The following is a 24,295-nucleotide window of genomic DNA, read 5'->3' on the forward strand; positions in this document are numbered from 1 at the left end:
GTGGCTGTTGGGTCTCTTTTATCACTGTCCACAATCTCCTCACTAGAGTGAATCAGATCCTGAACCTGACGCCGACCCGATTCCATCTGAGAGGGAAAAAACAGTCCATGTCTTCCTCACTGTGATTCGAGGAGGAAGTATGATTCGTGGTCAGAGCACTTCCCAAATGGGATTCAGCGGGGTAGCCACCAAAGTTGTTTCTACCAATTGAACCCTGGGCCCCTCCAACATACATCCATCATCATCGTCTGTATTAATTAGCGAAAGAGGACGATATGAGTTGCGGAGCTCTGGCTTTAGAAGTAGTGTGAGTAGTGCCTCGCGGAGCAAAAAGGGGAACTGACCATTCTCAAACGAATCGTTATATATGGCAGCCAAGTGCAGGACCAGGAGGGCATAAAGGACTTATAAGAGGATACTGGCAGGCCATCTGAACCAGGGGCCTTATCACTGGGCATGCCATTAATAGCAGCAAGGATTTTTTCCTTGGAGAAGGACTCATCAAGGAATTCCCGGTGAGGGTTGCCAAGCCAGAAGAGCTGAAGAGTATCGAAATATTGATCGAGAACCTCGCACGGGGGCACAGTCCCGGCCATGTAAAGCTGTGAGTAAAATTCGATAAACTCACCTTGATCTCCTCAGTAGAGGTGGTTCTGTCAGGTCTTCCGTCTTGGAGGGCGGTTATATAGGACGCATCATGAGGAGGGCGGAGAAGGTTGGCTAGGGTCTTTCCGGGGTGCCCACCCTCATCGAAGCGGCATGCCCGCGCCTCCCTGCCCACACTGGCTAGGTGGTGCGGGGGGGGCGGTCCGACCCAGGCGGCACTATTTTTAGGGCGGCCTCACGGCACTGCTGGCCCGTTGCGGCGGCCTTTATAATTTATATGGGGGCACTCACTGACATTACAGTAGTGCCAGTGTACCCATATAAATTATAAGGGCCGCTGCAATGGGCCACTGGTGCCACACGCGCTGTCCCATTTCCTTTTGAAAGTGCTCACTACTGCTGCCAATTGCCGCCACTGCGGCGTACCGCCTGATTGGCCAATGGCCAGTGTGTGTACGTGCAACCGCACTGCACACACCGGCACCAGCAAAAGTGTTCTTTGCCTGTCGGCGTGAAGAATGAGTGATCTGGTGTGGTCGCAGCCGGCACCCATGGCCTGTGGTGCTGTGGGCGGGCCGCGACTGGAAGAGAGGCCCGCAGCCAGAAAATCCTAAACGGAGCTATGGAGACTGCCGGGAGGCTCAGCTCCGCCCGCAACAGTACACGAGAGAGCGTCAAGCTCGAGCTGGGGGAAGAACCGCACCACCCAGAACCGTTAATATAGTAGTGGCAAAAGCGCTACCAATGACGGCTGGGCCCTGCAATTTGCAAACATACTTCGGAGCCCGCCTGCGGCAGTGAACCATGCTGAAATGGAAACGCACGTGGTGGTGTGTGCATGCCTCCAGGGATTAACATGAAATAGAACTTATTCCCAGTTTATGACAGGAGCGAGTCACTTGTTTCACTTGTCGCTCTAAGTGGGTCGGTTGGACCTCGGGTGTCGGCCCGGGCCGGGGCAGATCGTGTGAGAGAGACATTGACTCTCGACTCTTGTGGTAGTGTGTGCTGATCTTTGAGAGATTGAAGCAAAAACAAGTACGTTTTATGTTTTCTCCATTGATTGTACACTGGTTTTGATTTTGGCACTTCAGAAAATAACTAGATGCACGTCACTTTTGGTGATGAGGTTAGTGAAAGTACACAGCACCGAATGGAAATGCTTCCAGGTGTAGAAGGAGTGTGTTGCAGGTTCTGGCCTTGCCCTTGGACATGGCACAGTGCTTTAAATGGGCGGGTACTCACCAGTACGGAGTAGCAGCACTTTTTAAGTTTTCTTCTTGTGAGTCACGGAGCATATCATTAGACACGGAGACTACGTACTCACAGGGGCCTTACAGCATGCAGGTATTACTGCCTCTAGGACAGGTCTACTTTGGCTAAATCATAGGTCACCTCACTCGCTGGCTACAGCATGTGTTTGCGCAGAAGAGCTTGCGCTGCAATCACCAGAGAGCAGTGTTGTTACTTGCCTCTATGATTGAGTAGTGTGCACGTTAATCGTGTCTTGCATTGTAATTCCCCACACAACTGCCAATACCCATTGCCTCATTATATGAAGAGGAGGCTTGATGCATAGACTGTTGTATGCACAATCTGTCTGCCCGTCCTGTTCTATGCAGTGTGCCTTGGAGCAGGCCGACTGTGAGCCCCGCCATAGGGCGCACTTTAATATCCACAGGTATTCTGGCTGCGGATCTGCATAATTTGAGAGTTGCTGCCAAGTTAGGCAGTCAGCAAATTGCTGCATGACACGTGCCATCCATAGCTGTCAAGGTTTCAGATTGCTATGTGTGACATGTTCATAATTTCAGTGTGGTTATGAGTGACATTCCAACCCCTATGAGTGACACTTTCTTGCAAGCTAAAATCAAGCAATAAAGATGAGTAAACATAAATATAAAAAATTAGACCCATTTGAGCAACGAGAAACTCTCAGAAGATCTAACACTGCTGCAAACGCATGCTGCAGCTGACTATAATTAAAATGACAGTTATGGACATTTAGAAAGCAGGTCACGTAGTTACACTAAGAATGAACACCAAAAAGAGAAAAGGACCTGCGGTTAGGCTGTAGAACCACTGGATCGAGGTAACATTTAGCAGCGATTCTATCTGTCTCTCGGACCTTTTTCAAGTGCTCGCCGTTCTTTTTCCACAGCACCCCACCCCCCCAGAGGCGGCAATCTGAGGGATAGCCCCGGGCGCCACAAGCTCTAGCTACGCCTCTGCCTGCCCAGGAATGCGAGCTCTCTGCCGGCCTCATCAGCAAAGTCAGTGAGCTTCCCCCGGATCTGAGCAAGCTAATCAGGGTTAGGGTCCCGGGAGTAGGAGGAATCCAGAGGCTTAATCTCAGACTCTAATTTATCTAGAGAGCCGTGTATAGAGCGTAAGATGCCAGACTGCTTAGAAATGCATTCCCCACGAATGACGGCCTTAAATCCTTCTCAAAGCGTGGAAGGGGAGTCAACAGTGCCCTTGTTAAGCTCAAAATAATTTGTGATAGCGGTCTGAATCTCGTCGCAGTAGACCGAGTCATGTAGCGCATTTGGGGGAGCTGCCAAGAGAACAGGTGAAGTGGGGTGTGAGGGAGGCGCAGACTGAGGTGAACAGGAGCGTGATCTGAGAGGGTGTGTGCCATATGCTTAATAGAGGTGAGACAGGCAAATGCATCCGGAGTGATAATCCAAAGTTCCAAGTGGGACCAGCAGGCTCGGAAGCCTGTTACGCAAATGCCCTCGCGCGCCTCGTGCCGAGTGTGACGCCAAGCGTCAAATAGGGAGTTATCAGTGAGAATAGAGCTCAATAGTAAAGCTGTGCACGGGTGGGAAGTGTGCGGGCCGGAACGATCAAGCGTGGTAGACAGGGTGATGTTAAAGTAACCCTCCTCCTGAGGAGTATAGCAGGGCCCAGGGAGGAGATGTGGTGCCAAACCTGGGCAAAGAAATCCAGGTCATCATTGTTGGGACTATATAGCGCAGCCAAGGTCAATGGTTGGGCCTGGAGGGTACCGTGAAGGACCACAAAGTGCCCCTCGGGTCAATAATCACCTGGGAGGTCTGCCGTGACAGCCCTCTGCGTAGCAGGACAGAGACCCCGCAGGATTAATTTGACTAAAAGGAGGGTTTTAATTCGCCCCAGTGCCTGGAAAGGAGTCTGGAGGAGGTATCGGGTAGCAGGTGGGTCTCCTGTAGAAAACAAATGTCTACTTTGTGTCGGGAGAGGTGGGCATGGACTAGGCGCGCCTTGCTGTAGTCGTTAAGACCATGGATGTTCCAGGTCCAGACCGTGGTATCTGTCATAGTGCCTTACCAAAGAAGTGAATGTCGAGGAAGGTTAAAAGTACAGGTATAACCTCGTGCAGTCGGGTGGGCAAATGCAGTGAGGAGCAAAACAAGAAGCACAGTGCAATGACATTTGAAGTGCAGGAAAAGCCTCATTCAGAGGCGACAGTCCCAATAGCACAAAACCTCGAAAATGGCTAGTGGAAGCAGACAAGCAATGAGGACACAATGCAGTGACAGAGGGGCGTGGGGGGTGCAATAAAAAACAATTATCAGTTGAGATGACGTGGCATAAAGGGACCCAAAAAAAATGCATACCTCAAAATATACAAACCCCTCCCAACCACCCACTCCAACGCCCAATCAGGCTGAGATTCCATCCATTCCCACCCCAGGGACTCACAACTGAGACGGGAAAAGTCTATCTCCAAAAAGGGAATCAACCCGTGGAGGCATGGCGTCGCTCAGCATACACCCCTGCCTAAAAGGCTGGGTGGCCAAGCCTCGAGTCATAGCAGACAACAGAAAGGGATGACACCCGGGAGTCAGGGGTGTCGATCCAGAAGAATAAACATGGTAGAGAGTGCCCTGTGGAAAAAGTTCAATGTAGGCAAGATCAAAACAGGTAGCTAAGCAACAAGGAGTGCAGTTATCAAGAGTGTCTGGAAGCCGGGGAGGTTCAGTTGTTATCACTCAAGTTGCCATCGGCAGTGGGCTGGGAGTTAGCAGGAGAAGAGTGTTGTGACCGAACCAGTTTCTTCATGAAGGCAAAAGCGTCCTTGGGATCCAGAAAGACGAGCATCTTGGAGTCCTGCCGGACTCGCAGTTTGGCAGGATATGCCAGGGAATATGAGACTTCGTGTTTTTGGAGGATCCGTTTCACTGGGAGGAACTCACGGCGAGCAGTCTGCACCACCATAGTGTGTCGGGGTAGAACGACAAGAAGTTGCCCTGATGACAAATCTCACCCCTGTCCCTGGCAGCTTGAAGGATGGCATTGCAGTCCCTGAAGTTCCATAGTTTGGCGATAATTGTATGAGCCGGCAGACCAGGGCCAGGGCCAGGGCCGAGGGAGCGATAGGCCCGCTCGACGATAAAAACAGAGTATAGGGCATCACCTAAAAGTTTGCAGATGAGCTGTTCCATGAAGTCCTCCATTTTTTAGATATTGGTGGACTCAGGCACTCCTGTGATGCTGAGGTTTCTCCTATGGGAGCGCACCTCCAAATCCTTGTTTTTGTTCTGGATCAGCTTGAGTATCTTATCCATTTTAAGGAGCTTGTGGAGAACCTGAGTGGTGGTGTCTTCAGCATCAGAGACCCTTGATTCAACGTGCAACAGATGAGCGTCGTGCGAGTCAACTCGGGACTTGGCAGCATCTAGATGGGTCGACAGCTGGTTGGGCTGGGCCGCCATGCAAGTAACTGTGGATTTGACGTCTAGCATGATGGTCTTCAGATCGTCCTCCCGTGTTTTAGCCACATCCTCTTGGCCGGCTGGGTCACCCCCGTCGGCGACCACACCATCCTGGCGTGTCTGCCGGCGCTGATCGAAGGCGATCTTGGGTTGTTTTGGGTTGTTCTTCCCCACGGCCGGACAGGGGCCGGTGAGAGAGGCCACCAAAGAGCAGGAGGGAGACTACAGCAGGAGTGTCAGGGTTGCAGAGCCCAGGGATGTGCAGGGTACACCGCAGCTTGGGAGAGCAGAGCAGGTGGTCTGGGCTCAGTGACAAAAGTACAGGCACTCTAGGAGCAGGCTGCGGCCAGGCCGGAGGGGGGGATGGAAGAGCCACTGATGATGACCCTTGTGACAACAAGTAGTGGCAGGCATCCGTCAGGCACGCTGGTCCCAACCCCGCCGCGAAAGCCCCCACTGCAGCAGCACTCACCAGGACCAGCGAGGAGCAGGCAGCAGGTAAGCAACCAGTGGGCCGCCGTGCCTAATGGGGGGCGGCCGGTGCTAGAAGAGTCGGCAGCTGCTTCCCGGCAGGGCGGTGGGGAATCCAGCCATGCGTCTCCGATCAGGCCCAGCAGGGCCCACCAGCTATCAGCGGGAGCAACTCAGTGCATCGGCAGGCCCCAAAGGGCCAAAAAGGCAGCAATCGATGCCCCAGTGTGCACGGGAACAGGATCACTCAGAGCGAGGTGCAAGCTCTGACGTTGTCTACAGGATCGTGGCGGATACAGGCTTGGCGGGCAGAGCCCACTTAAAGTGGGGCCATATTGCACCGGCTAAGCCACACCCCTTGGCTTGTTGCTAAACCTTAGAAAAGAGACTACCAAGAGGTAAGATTCTTGGAGAAATGTGCTTGTGTTAGACAGCATTTCGAGTGTACGCACCCCAGCCTCACATTCATTTGATTATTAAATCGAACATGGGTAGCAAGGCACATACTGCATTTAACGAATGCAGAAGGATGTAGGAGCCCAATGAATACCTCAGACATAGGGGCCAAATTCTCTGAATTCTATACAGAGTTATAAAGAGCTGAACATGTATGTGTTGGACTTGGCCCTCTCTGCAGGGTCACTTCTAAACTTTTGCCTTCACTGCTCCTGTTTTCTGGATTCATTTTTGTTGGCACTAGGACTCAATGCACGTTACCTCTGGTAGCTAGTGATAATGTGCTTGTGCGCTCTCCCTAAAACATAGTAAAATTGACCCACACCTGATTGCCACATTTAATTTACTTATAAGTCCCTAGTATATGTTACTACATGTAACCAAGGCTTGTAAACTGAATGCTACTAGTGGGCCTGTAACACTCATTGTGCTATCTAATAAAGTAGCCCTTTAAAGCACTTATCAGGCCTGCCATTGCAGCCTGTGGTGCAGTTTAAAATTGCTAATTCGACCTGCCAAAACCTTCCTTTTTAATACATATAAAACACCCCTAAGGTAGTCCCCAAACAACCCATGCGGCATGGTGCAATGTATTTGAAAAGTACGATGTGTTTTTAAGTTTTACATGTTCTCTACACTAAAATGCTAGCAAAGATCATAATGAAATGCTTGCAAACATGAAAGCCTAGTACTACCGGAACAGTCAGACTTTTTTCTGGTAGGTCAACATCGGACAAATGACATACCTTTTTTTACCTTGGTGCAACAGATTGGTCCAGAGCTTTCTATAGCAGTGGTGCTTTAAGATGCCAAGAAAGTTTTCGATTCATTGGCATGGCCATATATGTTCAAGGTACATAGACAAATAAGAATGTGGGAAGGCCTGGAAGGTTGAATTGCACTACTGTATGCACTATCACCACTGCTATATGCATTCACTATGAAGCCACTAATCAGTATACTTGAAGGCAAGTGCTCTCCTGGTGGATCCTGGATAGCTGTGAAAAATAATTTAGTCCCCCTTTGTTCAAATGAAGTGATATTATATATGAAAGAACTTTTGATCATCCTCTCAACACTAATGAGGCATATTATGCAATTTGGCTATTTTTGTGGAATAAGAATCAATTGGAGTAAATTCCAGATAATTCCACTCATTCCTAACAAAATGCAACCAACAATAGACATTTCACTAGAGTGGTGAGCCTATCCTCTTATATACTTGGGTATCACAGTCAATATAAATCCGGCATTAGTTATTTCAGAGAATTATGATTCAATGGATTGTAAAATACAGCAGCAGGCAAGGAGATGGGGTAAATGTCATCTTTCAATGGTGGATTGAATAGCAGTGTTAAAGATGTTTTTCATACCTCATTTATTCATTAATTTGCTGCTTCTCCTAAAAAGAGCCATGTTTGCTTTTCGCAGTCAGTGTTTTTGAGATTTATAAGGGGCAGGAAAGCAACCTAGGGTTATCTGTGATCCCTTAACACTTCCACTTACTCATGTGGGACTGGCTGGCAATAGCTTTGAGCATTATTATTTGGTTGCTCAGGCCAAGTATATGTTCTGTTTGCTCCACGCAGAGCACCGCCTTCATATGAAAAAGAATGCGGCATGGAGTGGGCACTCTTCTGACTCCTGTTGCGGCTCACGCCATGGCATTGTACTGTGCATGCCTGGCACAGGCTGGCCTATGTGATTGGATTGGGTAAGGTTTATTCCCCTAGCTTCCAATTATTAACAACCCATTGATATTGGTTACATTTGAACCAAAGGTCCAACAACAATTAACTAACTTTACTGCAGACACTGGTGACCTATTTGTGTATGGCCAGTTTATCATACTAGAGCTATTTAAGCAAGGGGTTGCAGAGGTCTTCCAACCGTTTTGCAGAGCCCCTCCTTAAGCAAAATGTTGTGAAGTTGTGCCCCCCAAATATTTTTTTGCAAAGACTAGTAGGGGAGTGGGAGGGACATGGCGGATCGCAGGGGGTAGAAATTATGAGATCATTTCAATTGTGCTTTTTTTAGATCATAATCCACTCTAAATGTGACACTTATTGAAAGAGCAAATGCATCAAGCAAAAACGACCAAAATCACTCCTCTTCTTAATTGGGTACTGTGAGATATTTGAATTTCAGGGCTCCAATGCAACTACACCTGCTGCACTGATGATAGCTGTGGCCCTGAGAAGCAAGCTATCTCAATTCTTACCAACAAAAGAGAGCCTATTTATGTGAATTCCTATGGAGACATTATGTCTAAGTAATGAAAAACACAGAGACTAAAACAAGTGGGTGGTCAAAAAACTAACGGGACAGGGAGGAAGAGAAAAAACTATTTTCTAAAAGAACCCTCACTCACCCTAGTGGTGACATGCTTCATCATGGGGTTCGTCACAGGGGGGACCAAATACCCCCCTGTGTGCTTCAATGCCTGCAATTGCAGCGGAGCGGGTATGTCAAGAGTGAAGTGTGAGAAATCAGTGAGTGGATAGTGACAATAAAAGATCCCAACTGGACCCCAACAACTTTATTCAAAGGGCCAGATGTTCACATTAAAATGGTGAGATCCCTATAGGGTTGAAATTAAAACCCTGGTGATCTGGTGAAAGTGGTCCATAGTTTTTTCTTTTCCTCCCTGTCCCGTTAGTTTTTTGACCACCCACTTGTTTTATTCAGTCACTGTGTTTTTCATTACTTAGACTGTTCCCATGAGGCACAGGGTCAGACTGATTTGCATATAGCCATGTCTGAACTGGGGTGGCGGAGTGAGCTAAAGAACGGTGATGGATTAAACCCAGATCAGTTGACTGGGGGTGAGTGTTTGTATTGTCAACGCTCCATCCATCACCATCTTTTTTTTTTTTTTTTTTTTTAATATTAACAAGCAACACAGGAGTGGAAAAGATGTGGCGCAGCGGCCAGAGTTGCTGGATCTGGAGCTGGGGATTGTGAGAAGTTAGGCTGGCATATGATGTCCACTAGTTCTAGTGGGCACCTTGCACCAGTGTAATCAACCCTTATTGATGGTGGTTGTAAAGTGAACCTTATTGAAAGCTATCCTAGGGGTAGCAGTGGTGAGCAGTCTTCAGGCTAAGACTTCAGAGAGCGAATTAAGCGAGTTGTTTTACCAATTATAATCCCTTGAGTACCAAATGAAAGCACACCACACAAGGTATATATCAAATATATATGTATTTATTCTAAACACAACCCCTCTGCACTCTTTATGAGGTCAGAGGTAAAAGTACAATACAAGTTACTTAATTAGCATATGATAAGTTGCACAGTATATATTTTGCTCTAGGGGCCTCACAAACCATATACTAAAATAGTGGTATAAGAACCACATGAGAATTAGAAAGCAGGCCTGGGGCCTGTGGAATCGCTGAGGCTACTCTAAACAACCAAAGGTTAGGATGTAGGAGGCCCACGGGAGACGCGTGCAGTGTCTAAACACAGCCGCGGGTTACCATTGACTTTCTATGGGAAACGAACAAGTTACAAGTTTACAATTTAAAGACACTTCTAAATGAACTACGATGGAACCCTTTTAGACTTAGACACTAGGATGGCCAATACCCTTGAGACTACCAAATTACTTGTGTTACCTCACCCACGGAAGTCGGGTGCATAGGTCTCTTTTGGTGTCGGGTTTCGTCATTGATTTCAATGGAGATCTGCAAAGAAGTGCTGCAGGCGACCAGAGGAAAAGTGTCCGGGTGGATCCAAGGGTGGATCGAAGATCTGAAGAACCTGAAAGCATAGGGGACAGAGTCTGGGCCACTTGCCAGTGACCAGGGCGGCGATAGAAAGATGCCACCGGATGTCGGCTGAATTCATGTATAAAAGTGAAGTTTGTCTTTTCAGCCACGAGGACCAGGAGTTGTCGACGACAACTAGGAGCTGGATTCGAGCTGTCGCACAAAGGATCTAGTTGACTGCGGTGTCGGTATCTGGATTGAACCCAACAAGCCTTGGCAAAGCATCCCCACGTACGATGTCAAGATGGCTTCAAGCAGACCAGCAAGGTCTGTGTAACTTCTCCTTTGCAGGGAAGTTGGAGCAATCCTGGAGCAACCAGGAAAGCAAGTTGTATTAAAGGATTGTTTTCTTGGGGGCTCACTAGCCAAAAGACTAGGAACCGTGAAGACGCATCAAGCGGAAATGCACAAAGCAAGCCCACGGGCCACTCATGGAGTGTGGAGCTCTGTGCTTTGGTGCAAAAGGTGCTCGGGTCTGGGGCTTCAAGCACCCCAATGCACAACTTCGGGATACCTCTGGAAGTTGATGCAGGTAGCAAAATGCAGGATGTCCAGGAGTTCCGGTCCCACGTCTCTCGTGTCCGCCACAGGTCTCAACTTGGCTGTGAGCGAAAGTCGGAATTAGAGATACAACATTTGAAAAAGGCAGTAGCCAAAACGCGTAATGTTTTGCTGATGATAAAGATTAAAACGGACGAACATAAGCTCTGTGAGTGCCTATCTTCTGTTGTTGGACGGAGAGTGAGCGAAATATATATATATATGTATTCCAAGGTGCTGCTCGAGCGATCCTCAACCAAGCAACGCTGATGTCATCGGTAGTAGCAGCCGCTACTCTTAATATCAACAACTTCTGAATCCCGCTGTTTAGAAGGACACAGAGATGACACACCAGGAGATCTTTGGACAAACCCTTTATTGTGCACTCGTAGAATGTATATGTATATATATATATATATATATATATATATATATATATATATATATATATATATATCCGACGAAGAAAGGTTGCCCCAAAGGAAAAAGCCTCCGGCAGATACGTGTTGCAATCTTTTAATGGTCACAACTTGCACACGAGCAGCAGCAAAGATAATAACATCAGCTTATGTTCCAGGCCAGACATGTTTCGGGAACTGAGTCCCCTTCTTCAATGGCTTGTGATGCTTGAAAACAAAGACGGCATAGCTCCCTGCACTTTTCAATTCAAAGACCCTGCCCATGTGGGCGTAGCCATTCTCATGGAATTCTGGTTCTCGTAGTGTGGGAGCATGCTGCTCAAGTGAGTCCATCCTGAATTCAAAAATTAAAACAATGTTTTATCCATGTGGATTGATGCGCACTTCCCTTCACTACTTGCTCCGCTCTCCAGTTGTAACTTGTTGCATACTGCCTCCCCAAAAGCGCTGGCACCTTCCTGGCGCTAACTTAGGCCCACTCCGTTGGCGGTGAGCTTCTTTCCGCGGCCGGACACAGGCGCAAATATCCAACGTAGAGAGTTTGCCCCAAAGGAAAGAGCCTCCGGCAGATACGTGTTGCAATCTTTTAATGGTCAAAACTTGCACACGAGCAGCAGCAAAGATAATAACATCAGCTTATGTTCCAGGCCAGACGCATTTCGGGAACTGAGTCCCCTTCTTATATATTAGCGGCTTTGTCCACATGGATAAAACATTGTTTTAATTTTTGAAAGTGGCACACACAGGAACCAATGAAAAGACAGGAAAGAGAGGAGGCAGGGATGTAAGATCCTTTAAAGTTTATATTTAAAACAATAGATTTCTCAAGCACAGCCAAAACTCTATGTAGGCGAAACCTAAAAAAACATGGGCCTCAATTTCAAGCTACAGGTGATGTTGCATCTGAAGTTTACCAAAAGGAATACTTGATTTAATCACCAAAATCCAATGTGAATGCAAAAAGGACAATGTAACCATCCTCAAAATGCTGTGGCCTTGACAGACAGTCTAAATGTACACTTCCATATTTTATTTTTTTCCATATAAAGAGCACATTTCCAGTGTACTGATCACCATACTCCTCCAAAAATATGGGTATTTTCTGAACATTTACACTATGTTTGTATATATCTTTAAATCTTTTTGGGACTAGAGATACTCTGCAAACTGGGGTAAAATCCTGGGGATGCATGGGGATATCCAGTACAGTTTTCAAGGTGTCCACCAAATTGCTACTGGCTGCGCTCCTGAAGTCGCAAGTTTTTTGAATACCCTCAAATCGTGCTTTGATGACGCGCAATGAGATATTTGTACTTGCAGATGAGCCTTTTTGGATAGCTGATTTTTAATTAACTTAGTCTCTCACCGTATTTTGCTCAGCACACGTTTGTGGTTGTCATTTATGGATCAGAATAAGACTTAAAGCAAACCGAACCCTTCCCGTTCAGAAACCATGCTGACTCGAAATTGAAGTAGATTTTATGGGAAGTTGCAGAGGTCTCCAGTGTACCAACAAGGATGTTAGAGAGCCAGTAGCGGTCGGCAGTAGGTGTTTCTGTAGGACGGTGACGTGGGCAGGGGGAGGGGCAGGGTGGACGGTAGTAATGTATGGATTACGGAGTTTTACAGGTAAATAAACATTTAAATAAATAAAACGAATTTCGTTGCGCGCACTGCATCACATTTGGTGATGCAGTGCGCGCAACGAAATTCGTTTTATTTATTTAAATGTTTACTTACCTGTAAAACTTCGTAATCCATACATTACTACCCTCCACCCTGCCACTCCCCCTGCCCACGTCACCGCCCTACAGAAACACCTACTGCCGACCGCTACTGTAGAGAGCATATCCTTTATGCGAGTTCTGCACTTCAAATTAGGCTCTCATTCTTAAAGAAATTAGCCAATCTGCACGTGGACAATTCTGACTTTGCATGGCCATGTTACTTACTTCAAGAATTCACAAAATCCTAACAAAATGCAAAAATGCTTTATGTCTACAATTCAATCGAGGGTTGACGCTTGGAGAATTTCTCATCCGGACACATTAGAATACTCTTTCTATTCCCCTACTCATAAATCTTCCTATAGAATATATTATATCTTTTTTAGTCCTCCTCTCCTTCCTAATTTAATTCATGCAGATATTTGGTCCATTCTTATTTCCAATCACGCTCCAGTTTTGATCAATCTAGATCTCCCCTCCGAATCCCCCAAATCACCTAGATGGCGCTTTAATAACTACTTACTCAAGGACCCTAAATTCCTGGAACATTTCAAAGAGTTCTGGCCAGAGTTTTTCCTGAGGAACGCCTCTCCGGATATTCCCTTTTCTACTATCTGGGATGCCTTTAAGGCTACGGCCAGGGGTTTAATTATTGACTATGTAGCAACTAAAAAGAAACAATGCATTAAAGATTCTGCTTCTCTATGAGCCTCTATCAAGTGTCTAGAACATGCCTACTTCACGTCCAATAATGGGAACAATCTAAAACAACTAATTTAAGATTTCCTTCAATAAAAAATCGACAGAGGAGGCTTCTGGCACCTTACTCAAGATTAACTCTAAATTCTACGGTGGCCGTAACAAAGCTTGCAAGCTATTAGCTAATTATTTAAAGGTTAAATCTCAACGCTCCAAGGTGGTCAAGATTACAGATACTAGTGGCGTTGATCATTTCAAAGATGATGAAATATTAAGCTGTTTTACAGATTTTTACAAGATGCTTTACACTCCAGAATCCTCCACCTCTGAAGCAGCGTTGGATTCTTTCTTCGATGCACTTCCCCCGTGCTCCTTCGAGCTTCCTGACTGTTCAATTTTAGAAGAGGACCTCTCCCTCTCTGAAATCAAGTCCGCCTTAGCATTACTTCCAAAGGACAAATCTCCAGGTCCAGATGGCTTCACTACTGAATTTTATTCCTGCTTTTCCCAATTCCCTCCCCTTTTATATTTATTTCAATACTTTTTGTCATTGAAGGAAGCTCGTGCATCCTTCCTGGAAGCCATGATCTGTCTAAACCCTAAGAAAGGCAAGGATCCCTCTTCCTGCGCTAACTATCTCCCTATTTCTTTCATCAATTCAGATTGCAAAATATTCGCTAAAGTCATTGCCCTTCGTATTAATAAGGTTATTCCTGATATAATTGGCTATGAGCAAACAGGTTTTGTTTAACGGGAGAATGATTGCGGATAATTCCATGTCTTTTTTGAACATCAGTACAAAAAAGTGCCTGCAATAGTCATTACAGGCATCTCCTGGCGCTCCACTTAATGATCAAATTGCACAATTTTCAAAGAATGATTCATACGAAGTTTTATTCAAAGTGAAAACTTTTCTTGTGTTTTCATCAGTTCCATCTCAACATCTCGTGTTTAGTAATAAAGTTCATCAATTGATCAATGGAAATAACACAATACATGTCCAATGCATTTCGGGCTATCCGCCCTTCATCCGGGACCAAAGCTAGAAGCAAGACCAAACAAAAATACATTCAGTGTCGAATACTGGTGTGTCACATAAACAAAAAAAGCATTATCAGACATTTATATATTCGTGACTTTCCCATCAATCACGTGTGATGTGCCCTAGTGTGAGTGCATGCGAAAACTCAAAAGAGAAAAATACATGGAAACGTTCTCACGTGTTATTCTTCTGTAGTCGATACCCGTTTGAAACTGAAACATAAACGAACATATAAATAAAAGCGTGCATTCTAACCAGCGGATGTGATATCAAGACATCATACATCTTGCTTCCAAAAGCACTACCCCGACTGCAGCTATCACCTTGGACGCAGAAAAAACTTGTTCACTGGCTCTTTATGATGCATGCCCATAAGTGGCATGGATTTGGCCCTACTATTTTATCACTTATTAGTTTGTTGTATTCTTCTCCCACTACTGCAGTTTTTGTTAATGGCTTTCAATCTCAATATTTTACTCTCCAACGAGGCACTCGGCAAGGTTGCCCCTTGTCTCCTTTACTTTTTATTCTTTCCCTTGAGCCTTTTCTTTATTCTCTCTGGAATTCTCCTTCCTTTCGTGGTTTTATTCATAAAGCTATTGAAATAAAGTTCACTGCTTATGCTGATGATATTTTGTTATTTATTTCTGATCCTTCTACATCTTTGCCCGCTTTTGTTGATCTTTTGTCTTTCTATGCTGCCATTTCTGGATATAAGTTGAACTTTTCCAAGTCTGAGGTCCTCCCGCTTAATAAATATTGTCTTAGTAGCATGTTGGAAGGGATGGATTTTAAATGGAGCACTAATTGCATTACATGTTTAGGGATAAAGTATTCTGCTTCAATTGCGACAACTGTTCAATTGAACCTGGACGAGGTTTCATCTAAAATTTTTGCTATGGCGGAGAAATGGTCCCCTTTATTTTTGTCATGATGGGGTAGGTTGGATACTTCCCAGATGATGATGATGATGCTTCCGGTAGTTTTTACCTTTCCATGTTACCGATACGGCTTCCTTTAACATTTTTTAAGAACCTTAATAGTATATTGAGCAAATTCCTCTGGAACAATCGAAAAACTCATATCTCTTGTTCTGCTCTCTCTGCTCCTAAAGATAGAGGCGGGGTTAACATTCCCAATTTTCGCCAATATCTCTCCTCATTCCTACTTCGACAAGTGTTACCCTATTTTTCCCCATCAGACGATCCTCCCTTATCAGTATGGCATAAATTAGAGGAATCGATTATCCATCCATTTCCCTTCTCTTCGCTAGAGCATCTTGCGCCTCCTCCTCATTCTTTTAAATCTCCCACTATTTCATATCTCATATCTACTCTTTATCCGATTCTCACCAAATCACCAAATCGCGTTCTCCTCTGCAGTTATTTTTGGATTCCTCTATTTGGCATAATAAATCCATCAAAGTTTCCAACCGCACTCTTTTCTGGAAAGACTGGATTTTAAAAGGTATCTTACAGGTTAAACACCTCTTACAGAATAAGCAATGGCTTTCTTTCCAGGAAATTCAGTCTAGATATAACTTATCCAGTTAATCTCTTATCCAGTTAATCTCTCTCTAAGTTTGATTCTTTAAGACGTAGTGTAACTGTGCAACTCTCTCTTCTCTCTGACACTTTTTCTTCTATCCCTGACTCCTCCATTCCATTGTTACCTTCTTCCTCTTCTGTTCGAGCTTCTCATATTTTCAAATACCTATTTTTCCCTTCTTCTATTCGTCCCAAAAGCAAGATTGAACATTTATGGGAAACAGATCTACAGCACACTTTCTCCATACACCCTGGGGACTCTATTTGGGCTTGGATTCACCATATGTCATGCAATGCCAGTACTACTCAAACACTTTACTATTTTTATCAGAGACTGTTTTTAACTTCTATGGCTGTTTCTAAATGTAGCCCTTCCCTATCCTCTAACTGCTGCTCTTGCAAAAATTCTCCTGGTACATATCGCCATTCCTTTTTTCTTTGCCCTAATATCCTAATATCTTAATTTTTGGGACAAAAGTATGCAAGACTATTGCCTCCATTTGTTCAACCACTTTCCCTTTTGACATTCCTTCCCTATTTTTGAGTAGTTCGTCTGGGTGCTGGTTGGGTGCTCACAAAATAGGCTCATTTATAGATTTATTGATTACCATTGCATTTCAGGTTATAACATCGAACTGGAAAGATGCCTCCAAAGTCTCCTTTTCGGCCTGGTAGAATCTTCTATGTTATCACCACAGGTTAGATAGAGCCTTTGTTACCACATCCCAACAACTTATTAGTAAAGAGGCCTTTTGGTCCCCTCTCACTAACTATATTTCTTCCTCTGCATTACATGCCAAGGACACTAACTTTGTTTTTCAACCGCCATGATTGTTCTGTTCATTCCTTTTATATTATGTACTTATTACAGGATTGTCACTGTTTATTGCGTCTTTTTGTATTAGAATGTCATTGGACAGCTTTATCAGTATATAGCTTGTGTTTGCTGATATCTGTCTCTTTTTCTTTCTTTCTTTTCCTTTCTCTTTCTTCCTTCTTTCATTTCCTTCTTCTTCTGTCTTTCTATATCTAAAAGCAAAAATTATATGTTTCCTATGGTACTTTTTGACTTTGTTTCCCTTTCATATTGGTTTTATTCTTTGCACTGTATGTAGTAGTAAGTATTTGCATCTATTGATACCATTGGGATTCGTTTGTACTCTCTTTATTATATTCTTTGTACTTTGTGCTCACAAAATAGGCTCATTTATTATTAGTTTAGCAATTAGTTTCGAAAATGAGGACCGAAATCTTTAAGAAACGTTCATGCCTTTTTCCTCATTTTCACATGGGCAATAATTTCACTATATGCATCTCAATAAAGCTTTCTAAACAAAAAAAAAAAAAGAATTTACAAAATTATTTTAAATGGCACCAAGCAACCTTTGCCAGTTGCGTTGATCTAAAATGTTTTGGAATTCCAGTTTCTCTGACACATATACACATGGAAGAAACTCTTTCCTGACACCTCGGGCCATTTTTAGGTTAACCTGCCTTGCTCTACGCCCGGAAGAGGCAGTTACTGCAGTCCACGGCAGGAATAAATCTGTGACTTTTTCCAGAGTGGGAAGGAATCAGAAAATGTGTTTGTTGTTTTTGAATGCCCACAATTTCGTAGGTTAGAAGGCATGTGGAAACATTCAGGAGGGTCAATGGAACCCCTCCACTCCGCCCAAGGAAGCAAATATAATCACGTGGTAATCCCTGTGTATGTAAATACTGATTTGAAACTTGGTTTTGCGTTCGTAAATCGTGGTATTTGCGTGCAAATCTAATTTACATCTGCAATTAGTTTCGAAAATGAGGACCGAAATCTTTAAGAAACGTTCATGCCTTTTTCCTCATTTTCACATGGGCAATTTTTCAGAACACAAATAGGTCACATGATCTTGAAAAATTTAACCCGAACAGATTAGGCAAGGAGGCACGTGCGTATCATTTCCATTCTGATGTGTCCGGTTATATTTTAAACGACGTCCTCCTGTTTCCACTTTTCAGATCATTTTGTGCCTAATGTATTTTCTCAAGTTTAAAGGGGCCATCCAGTGAAATATCTCACCATGGATCTCTAAACCCAAGCAAACCACATCAAAGGAACTTCCTAGAATGTCAATTGCCAGTGAAGGACTGGGTTAAATATTTTTCACTTCACTAGATGCCCCCTTTTAGTCTTTTATCCAACATCTGTTTTGCTATTGCCACAACAATTTTACATACCTCTAACAAATGCACTGAAAGGAAATTATATATAAAATAATTGCTCCCTTTAGAGATAAAAAATACAATGTACTAACGATATTTACAAATCACGCTCAATGAAATTTCATCTACGGGCTAGCAAGACTTGTCTTCTGCAAGAAATTCAGAGGAATGGGTTTCTTAAAGCCTTAACTCTGGTTTTACTACCTCTCAGAGTGTAATTGTTGGCCCATTAAAGTAAATACATGGACATCCATAACCAAGCCCTTGTCGAACATATTTCATAATCACTTTATTTCAGACTAGTTTACAATAATATAGATACCACTAAATCAAATCATCACATTAAAATAGTTGGGAAACACCAGTGATATGCTTGAAAACCTTTTTCGGCTGGTCATCATACATATTTCCTCACCTGAAGACTCCTTAACTTGTTTGAAAGCCAATCATGATTACAAATGGCCAGGGAATATCTGGTTTTAGAAAGGCAATGCGAGGAGAAATTAACAAGTTCTCCTCGTTTTTTGCTCCTTCTATCTGCAGCACACATAGAAAGAGCAAATCACCATTATTGATTGTTTATGTGCAGGAATGTGTCCTTTCCTGCACATAAACAATCACCCCTGCAGCGCAGGCACCCTTGCAACATGGCGGCAGGGTGCCTGCGCTGGCGCTAGGCAGCGTTTTTAACACCAGCACTAGGGCAAACATAGGGGTGCACCATATTCTTGTGAATATGACGCGTCCCAGCGTTTTAAAAATGTCATAGTGCAGCCTTGTCAAATTATGCGTAACACCGCATTTCCACATTTTTTTGTAATTATGTCCCTTTGTGTGTTCCTCCAATATCGGAGGAACATCCTTTCCATATGGCTGACCATATTTCATGAGCTCATGTGTATCGGGTCGACAGTCAAGACTGTTCTAATTGATCAAGGCTTTATGAGCATTGGCCTCAGACCGGAAGCCTGTATCTGCTCATGTTGTCAAGAGAGATAAGTACAACAAAGAAAATGGTTTTATGAGTGAGTTACATCCAGGGTACGGGAAACAATACTAGGCAAAGGAAAAGGACTTGATAGTACCCCCATCCACTCGGTTTGAATATTTTAGGGAACTATGAAGGGTGCACAGATACTGAGTGCTTATTTTGTTGAAGAATAACTGCTGCACCCAAAGCTGTGCTCAGAAACCTGCAGGCAGCACCTTTGCACTGAATACCAAGGGTGTAGAATCTGGAATCCACCTCCTGCCTCCTTTAATCGACTTTCAGACACTACCTGCCCCTTTATCGCACTTGTGCAAGTTCCTGGTTTCTCCCTTTGTGGTGGTATTTCTCTTTTTTTCTCTTTATCTGTTGCACGTTTATCGTTTCTTGTTTTCTGGTAATGTTGGACGAAGAAAAATAAGTACAAAAATGAGTTCTGCTGCCCCCCACCTGCAACCACTGGTTCAATTAAAGCATTGCATATACCCTGGGATATCCAAGATTGGCATAACCAGCTTTTCACAGAGGACGTCACCATTTTGTGCGGCATTCTCAAATAAACACAGATGGAGCAAATAGCCGAACAAGTTCACCAGTCCATCTGCCCAATACACACCACACATGCATCCAAACACTGGGCAGACCTCTGGCGAGGAGAGCACAGAGGTTGTGTTCTCGTATAGGTAGTGGTAAAAAGATCTCTGGCCATCCATTATTATCACTCTGCCATGACGGAATTCAATGCTGTGGCCCAGTTGAGTTTGCAAGAGCTACTCCCACCCAAAGGGGATACACTTTGGTTATTCCTCTGACATGAGAGCCCAGCTCTGATGTTGAAAAAAGGCAACAAGCATTTACAAATTTAATTTCTTTGAAGTTGCCTTATCCTTTTGCTAAAACCATGGCATTGACAAATACCTTTCCTGCCAATAGAGAGACGTCCACTAAGCATGAATGCTAGCACACACAGATTACACATGTTTAGTTTGATCAGCCCATCTCCCCACTCCGAGTCATTAAGATTTCCTTTTAGGCGACAGAGACCTCTGGCAACTTTGGTGGAGTCTTTCGGGGCCCAGATCGTCTCATATGCTGACGACACCCAGCTTCTCTTCACCTGCCGTAAGAGCGAAGAATTTGATGGGAAAAGTATCCGTGAGTGCCTTGGGGCTGTTTTTAACTGGTTCCATCTGAACAGCCTCAAGTGTAACTCGGACAAATCTGAGATACTTTTCTTTGGATGTCCCTTGGAACCGGACTGGCATGACTGGTGGCCGGCTGACATGTTCCCTCCGGCTCAGGCTTCCATTTGGGCTAAGAACCTGGGAATTAAAATCGACAATGGGCTTACGCTTAATTCCCAGGTGGCTACCCTTACAGGAACCTGTTTCGGCATCCTCCGGATGCTCCAAAAGTTTTTTCCTCTTTTGTCCCACGAACACCGGAGAATAATTGTTCAGGCCCTCATTGGATCCAGATTGGATTACGCTAACATTCTGTATCTGGGTCTTCCAGAATACCTTCTACAGCGTCTGCAGGTGACCCAGAACGCGGCAGCACGAGCAATTTTTGGCTTGCATCGTCGAGCCAGTGCCTCAAATCTGTTGCAATCCCTCCATTGGCTTCCCATACGGAAGAGGATAAAGTTCAAGGCTCTGACATTAGCTCACAAGGCACTGCATGCCACGGGTGCTAAATACCTACAGAAAAGGCTGGCCTTTTACCGGCCGACGCGATCTTTAAGATCGGAGTCTTTGGCCTTGGCCGCGGTTCCACGCATAAAGAGGGCACGCCTGGGAGGGCGGTCTTTTAGATACTTGGCCCCTCAGCTGTGGAACTCCCTTCCTTTGTCGTTGCGGTCTACGTCCAATCAGTTGGCCTTTAGGAAGGGTCTCAAGACGTGGTTATTCTCCAATTAGAGTTCTACTGTCTTTTTTCCTTGTGTTTCCGTCTGTTGTTGTGTTTTTTAGCTTTCTTTTCTGGGTCTGGAGCATAAAAGCGCCGGGACACTCCTTTGGAGTAGCCGTTGCGCTATACAAGACCCATATATAACATAACATAACATAACATAACATAACAGTATGTGAATAGTGTGCCTGTCACTTGGCTTTCTGGTTCCCAACAGAAACATTACCCTGAGGCAGTGAGAACATTAGTATTCTGAAAAAGCATATTAATGAGTAGCCTCTACCAGTATACAAAGGGATACATCTAAAACACCCCCTTATCCAGAAGTGCTGCTCCACCTCTCTGAAGGCCAAAGGGGACTGAGATGCAGAACCTCTCTATACCTCAAAACACAAGAAATCAAACCCTCTCAAGACCTGAACCAATCGTTCTGAGGTGAAGGGACATCCTTTTGCAACTCTCTTCTGGCAGAACTACAAACAATAGCCACCCTCTTGGCATTCAGTAAGCATCTGAAATTGCAACTTTTCTGAAGCTGATTGATGATACGGTCCAGACCCAATTTATTTCAAGGGGCATCCATTCAATAAAATAGGTATAATCCTTGTTGTTTCTGATATTGTTCTAAGTTACCACAGTTATCCATGTTTTGTTTGCCTCAGAGTAAAAGTGTGCCATATACAATTGCTGTCTAAATAATAAATTGCAAAAAACACAGTTGATGGACAGAATGTAGAACAATACAATTGCATTGCAATATGACATTGTTCTACATTCTGTCCATCAACTGTGTTTTTTGCAATTTTCACCCCGAGTGGGCTGGGTATGCTCAGACGTGAGTCCCAGGCTCTCCACACCACTGGAGTCAAGCTATCCAGGCTGAATGAAGGCTGATAGCCAGAAACCGGTCCTTGGATGCTTGATTCCGGTCTGGGAAAGACATGGCTTGGTAGTTCGGACTGGACTGTTCCCATGAGGCACAGGGTCAGAACTGATTTGCATATAGCCAGTGTCTAACTCAGGGTGGTGTGGAGAACGATGGATTTAGGCCCAGATCCTTGTACTGGGGTGAATGTATGACATTGTTCTACATTCTGTCCATCAACTGTGTTTTTTGCAATTTTCACCCCGAGTGGGCTGGGTATGCTCAGACGTGAGTCCCAGGCTCTCCACACCACTGGAGTCAAGCTATCCAGGCTGAATGAAGGCTGATAGCCAGAAACCGGTCCTTGGATGCTTGATTCAGGTCTGGGAAAGACATGGCTTGGTAGTTCGGACTGGACTGTTCCCATGAGGCACAGGGTCAGAGCTGATTTGCATATAGCCAGTGTCTAACCCAGGGTGGTGTGGAGTGCAAAAAAACGATGGATTTAGGCCCAGATCCTTGTACTGGGGTGAATGTATGACATTGTTCTACATTCTGTCCATCAACTGTGTTTTTTGCAATTTTCACCCCGAGTGGGCTGGGTATGCTCAGACGTGAGTCCCAGGCTCTCCACACCACTGGAGTCAAGCTATCCAGGCTGAATGAAGGCTGAAAGTCAGAAACCGGTCCTTGGATGCTTGATTCCGGTCTGGGAAAGACATGGCTTGGTAGTTCGGACTGGACTGTTCCCATGAGGCACAGGGTCAGAACTGATTTGCATATAGCCAGTGTCTAACTCAGGGTGGTGTGGAGTGCAAAAAAACGATGGATTTAGGCCCAGATCCTTGTACTGGGGTGAATGTATGACATTGTTCTACATTCTGTCCATCAACTGTGTTTTTTGCAATTTTCACCCCGAGTGGGCTGGGTATGCTCAGACGTGAGTCCCAGGCTCTCCACACCACTGGAGTCAAGCTATCCAGGCTGAATGAAGGCTGATAGCCAGAAACCGGTCCTTGGATGCTTGATTCCGGTCTGGGAAAGACATGGCTTGGTAGTTTGGACTGGACTGTTCCCATGAGGCACAGGGTCAGAGCTGATTTGCATATAGCCAGTGTCTAACCCAGGGTGGTGTGGAGTGCAAAAAAACGATGGATTTAGGCCCAGATCCTTGTACTGGGGTGATTGTATGACATTGTTCTACATTCTGTCCATCAACTGTGTTTTTTGCAATTTTCACCCCGAGTGGGCTGGGTATGCTCAGACGTGAGTCCCAGGCTCTCCACACCACTGGAGTCAAGCTATCCAGGCTGAATGAAGGCTGATAGCCAGAAACCGGTCCTTGGATGCTTGATTCCGGTCTGGGAAAGACATGGCTTGGTAGTTCGGACTGGACTGTTCCCATGAGGCACAGGGTCAGAACTGATTTGCATATAGCCAGTGTCTAACTCAGGGTGGTGTGGAGTGCAAAAAAACGATGGATTTAGGCCCAGATCCTTGTACTGGGGTGAATGTATGACATTGTTCTACATTCTGTCCATCAACTGTGTTTTTTGTCTAAATATTAAATAGCAGTGACAATATGTGTATTAGTGGCCCAAAACATCCAACCCATCAATAGCCCAAGACAGCACATGTATCAATGACCACCAACATCAGTAAACATGGATGGCTCCGGATGTATGACGTTACAACGCATACTTTCACAACGCATACCAGTACAACGAAACTTTTACAACGCAGGGTCCATTACAACACATGCCATTACAACGCATGCCATTACAGCGTTGCTGCTGTAACAACGCATGCCATTACAACGTAAGTATGGGTAAGTATTTTTTTTTTAATTAATGGGAATGTAATAGTAGTGTAAGTGTTGGTAGTGTAGGGGTTAAAATTACTATTCTAACTCCAATGGGGCGTAATAGTAGTGTAAGTGTTGGATAGTGTAGGGGTTAAAATTACTAATCTAACTCCAGGGGGGCGTAATTGTAGGGTAAGTGTTGGATGGTGTAGGGGTTAAGATTAAATTAAATACTTACCCATACTTACGTTGTAATGGCATGCGTTGTAATAGCAGCTGCATTGTAATGGCATGCGTTGTAATGGCATGCGTTGTAATGGATCCTGCGTTGTAATAGTTTCGTTGTAATGGTAGTGCGTTGTTATAGTTGCGTTGTAAAGGATGTTTCCCATGGCTCCAGGTGGTCTATGCACCAACTGTCTGCAAATGATAATGATTATCTCTTTTTTTAAAAATGCAAAAGATGTATACAAAGAACAACAAAAAATGAAGTTGTTATGATATGTTACTATAGTGCCGGAAATCCTATGTATTAGTACATCTTATCC

At 44.6% G+C, this 24,295-nt stretch overlaps 1 protein-coding gene across 1 annotated transcript in view; it reads right to left on the bottom strand.

Annotated features, from left to right (window-relative positions):
• Positions 1–5,051: 5,051 nt before the first annotated feature.
• Positions 5,052–24,295, bottom strand: part of LOC144824337 (uncharacterized) — a 91,428-nt gene continuing 72,184 nt past the window's right edge. The window contains exon 4 of the mRNA XM_078683455.1: positions 5,052–5,528. Within this exon, the coding sequence (XP_078539581.1) occupies positions 5,052–5,528 (477 nt within the window). The remainder of the gene's footprint in view (positions 5,529–24,295) is intronic.

Source organism: Lissotriton helveticus, chromosome 3_1, assembly GCF_964261635.1.
Source record: "Lissotriton helveticus chromosome 3_1, aLisHel1.1, whole genome shotgun sequence".
Classification (NCBI taxonomy): domain Eukaryota; kingdom Metazoa; phylum Chordata; class Amphibia; order Caudata; family Salamandridae; genus Lissotriton; species Lissotriton helveticus.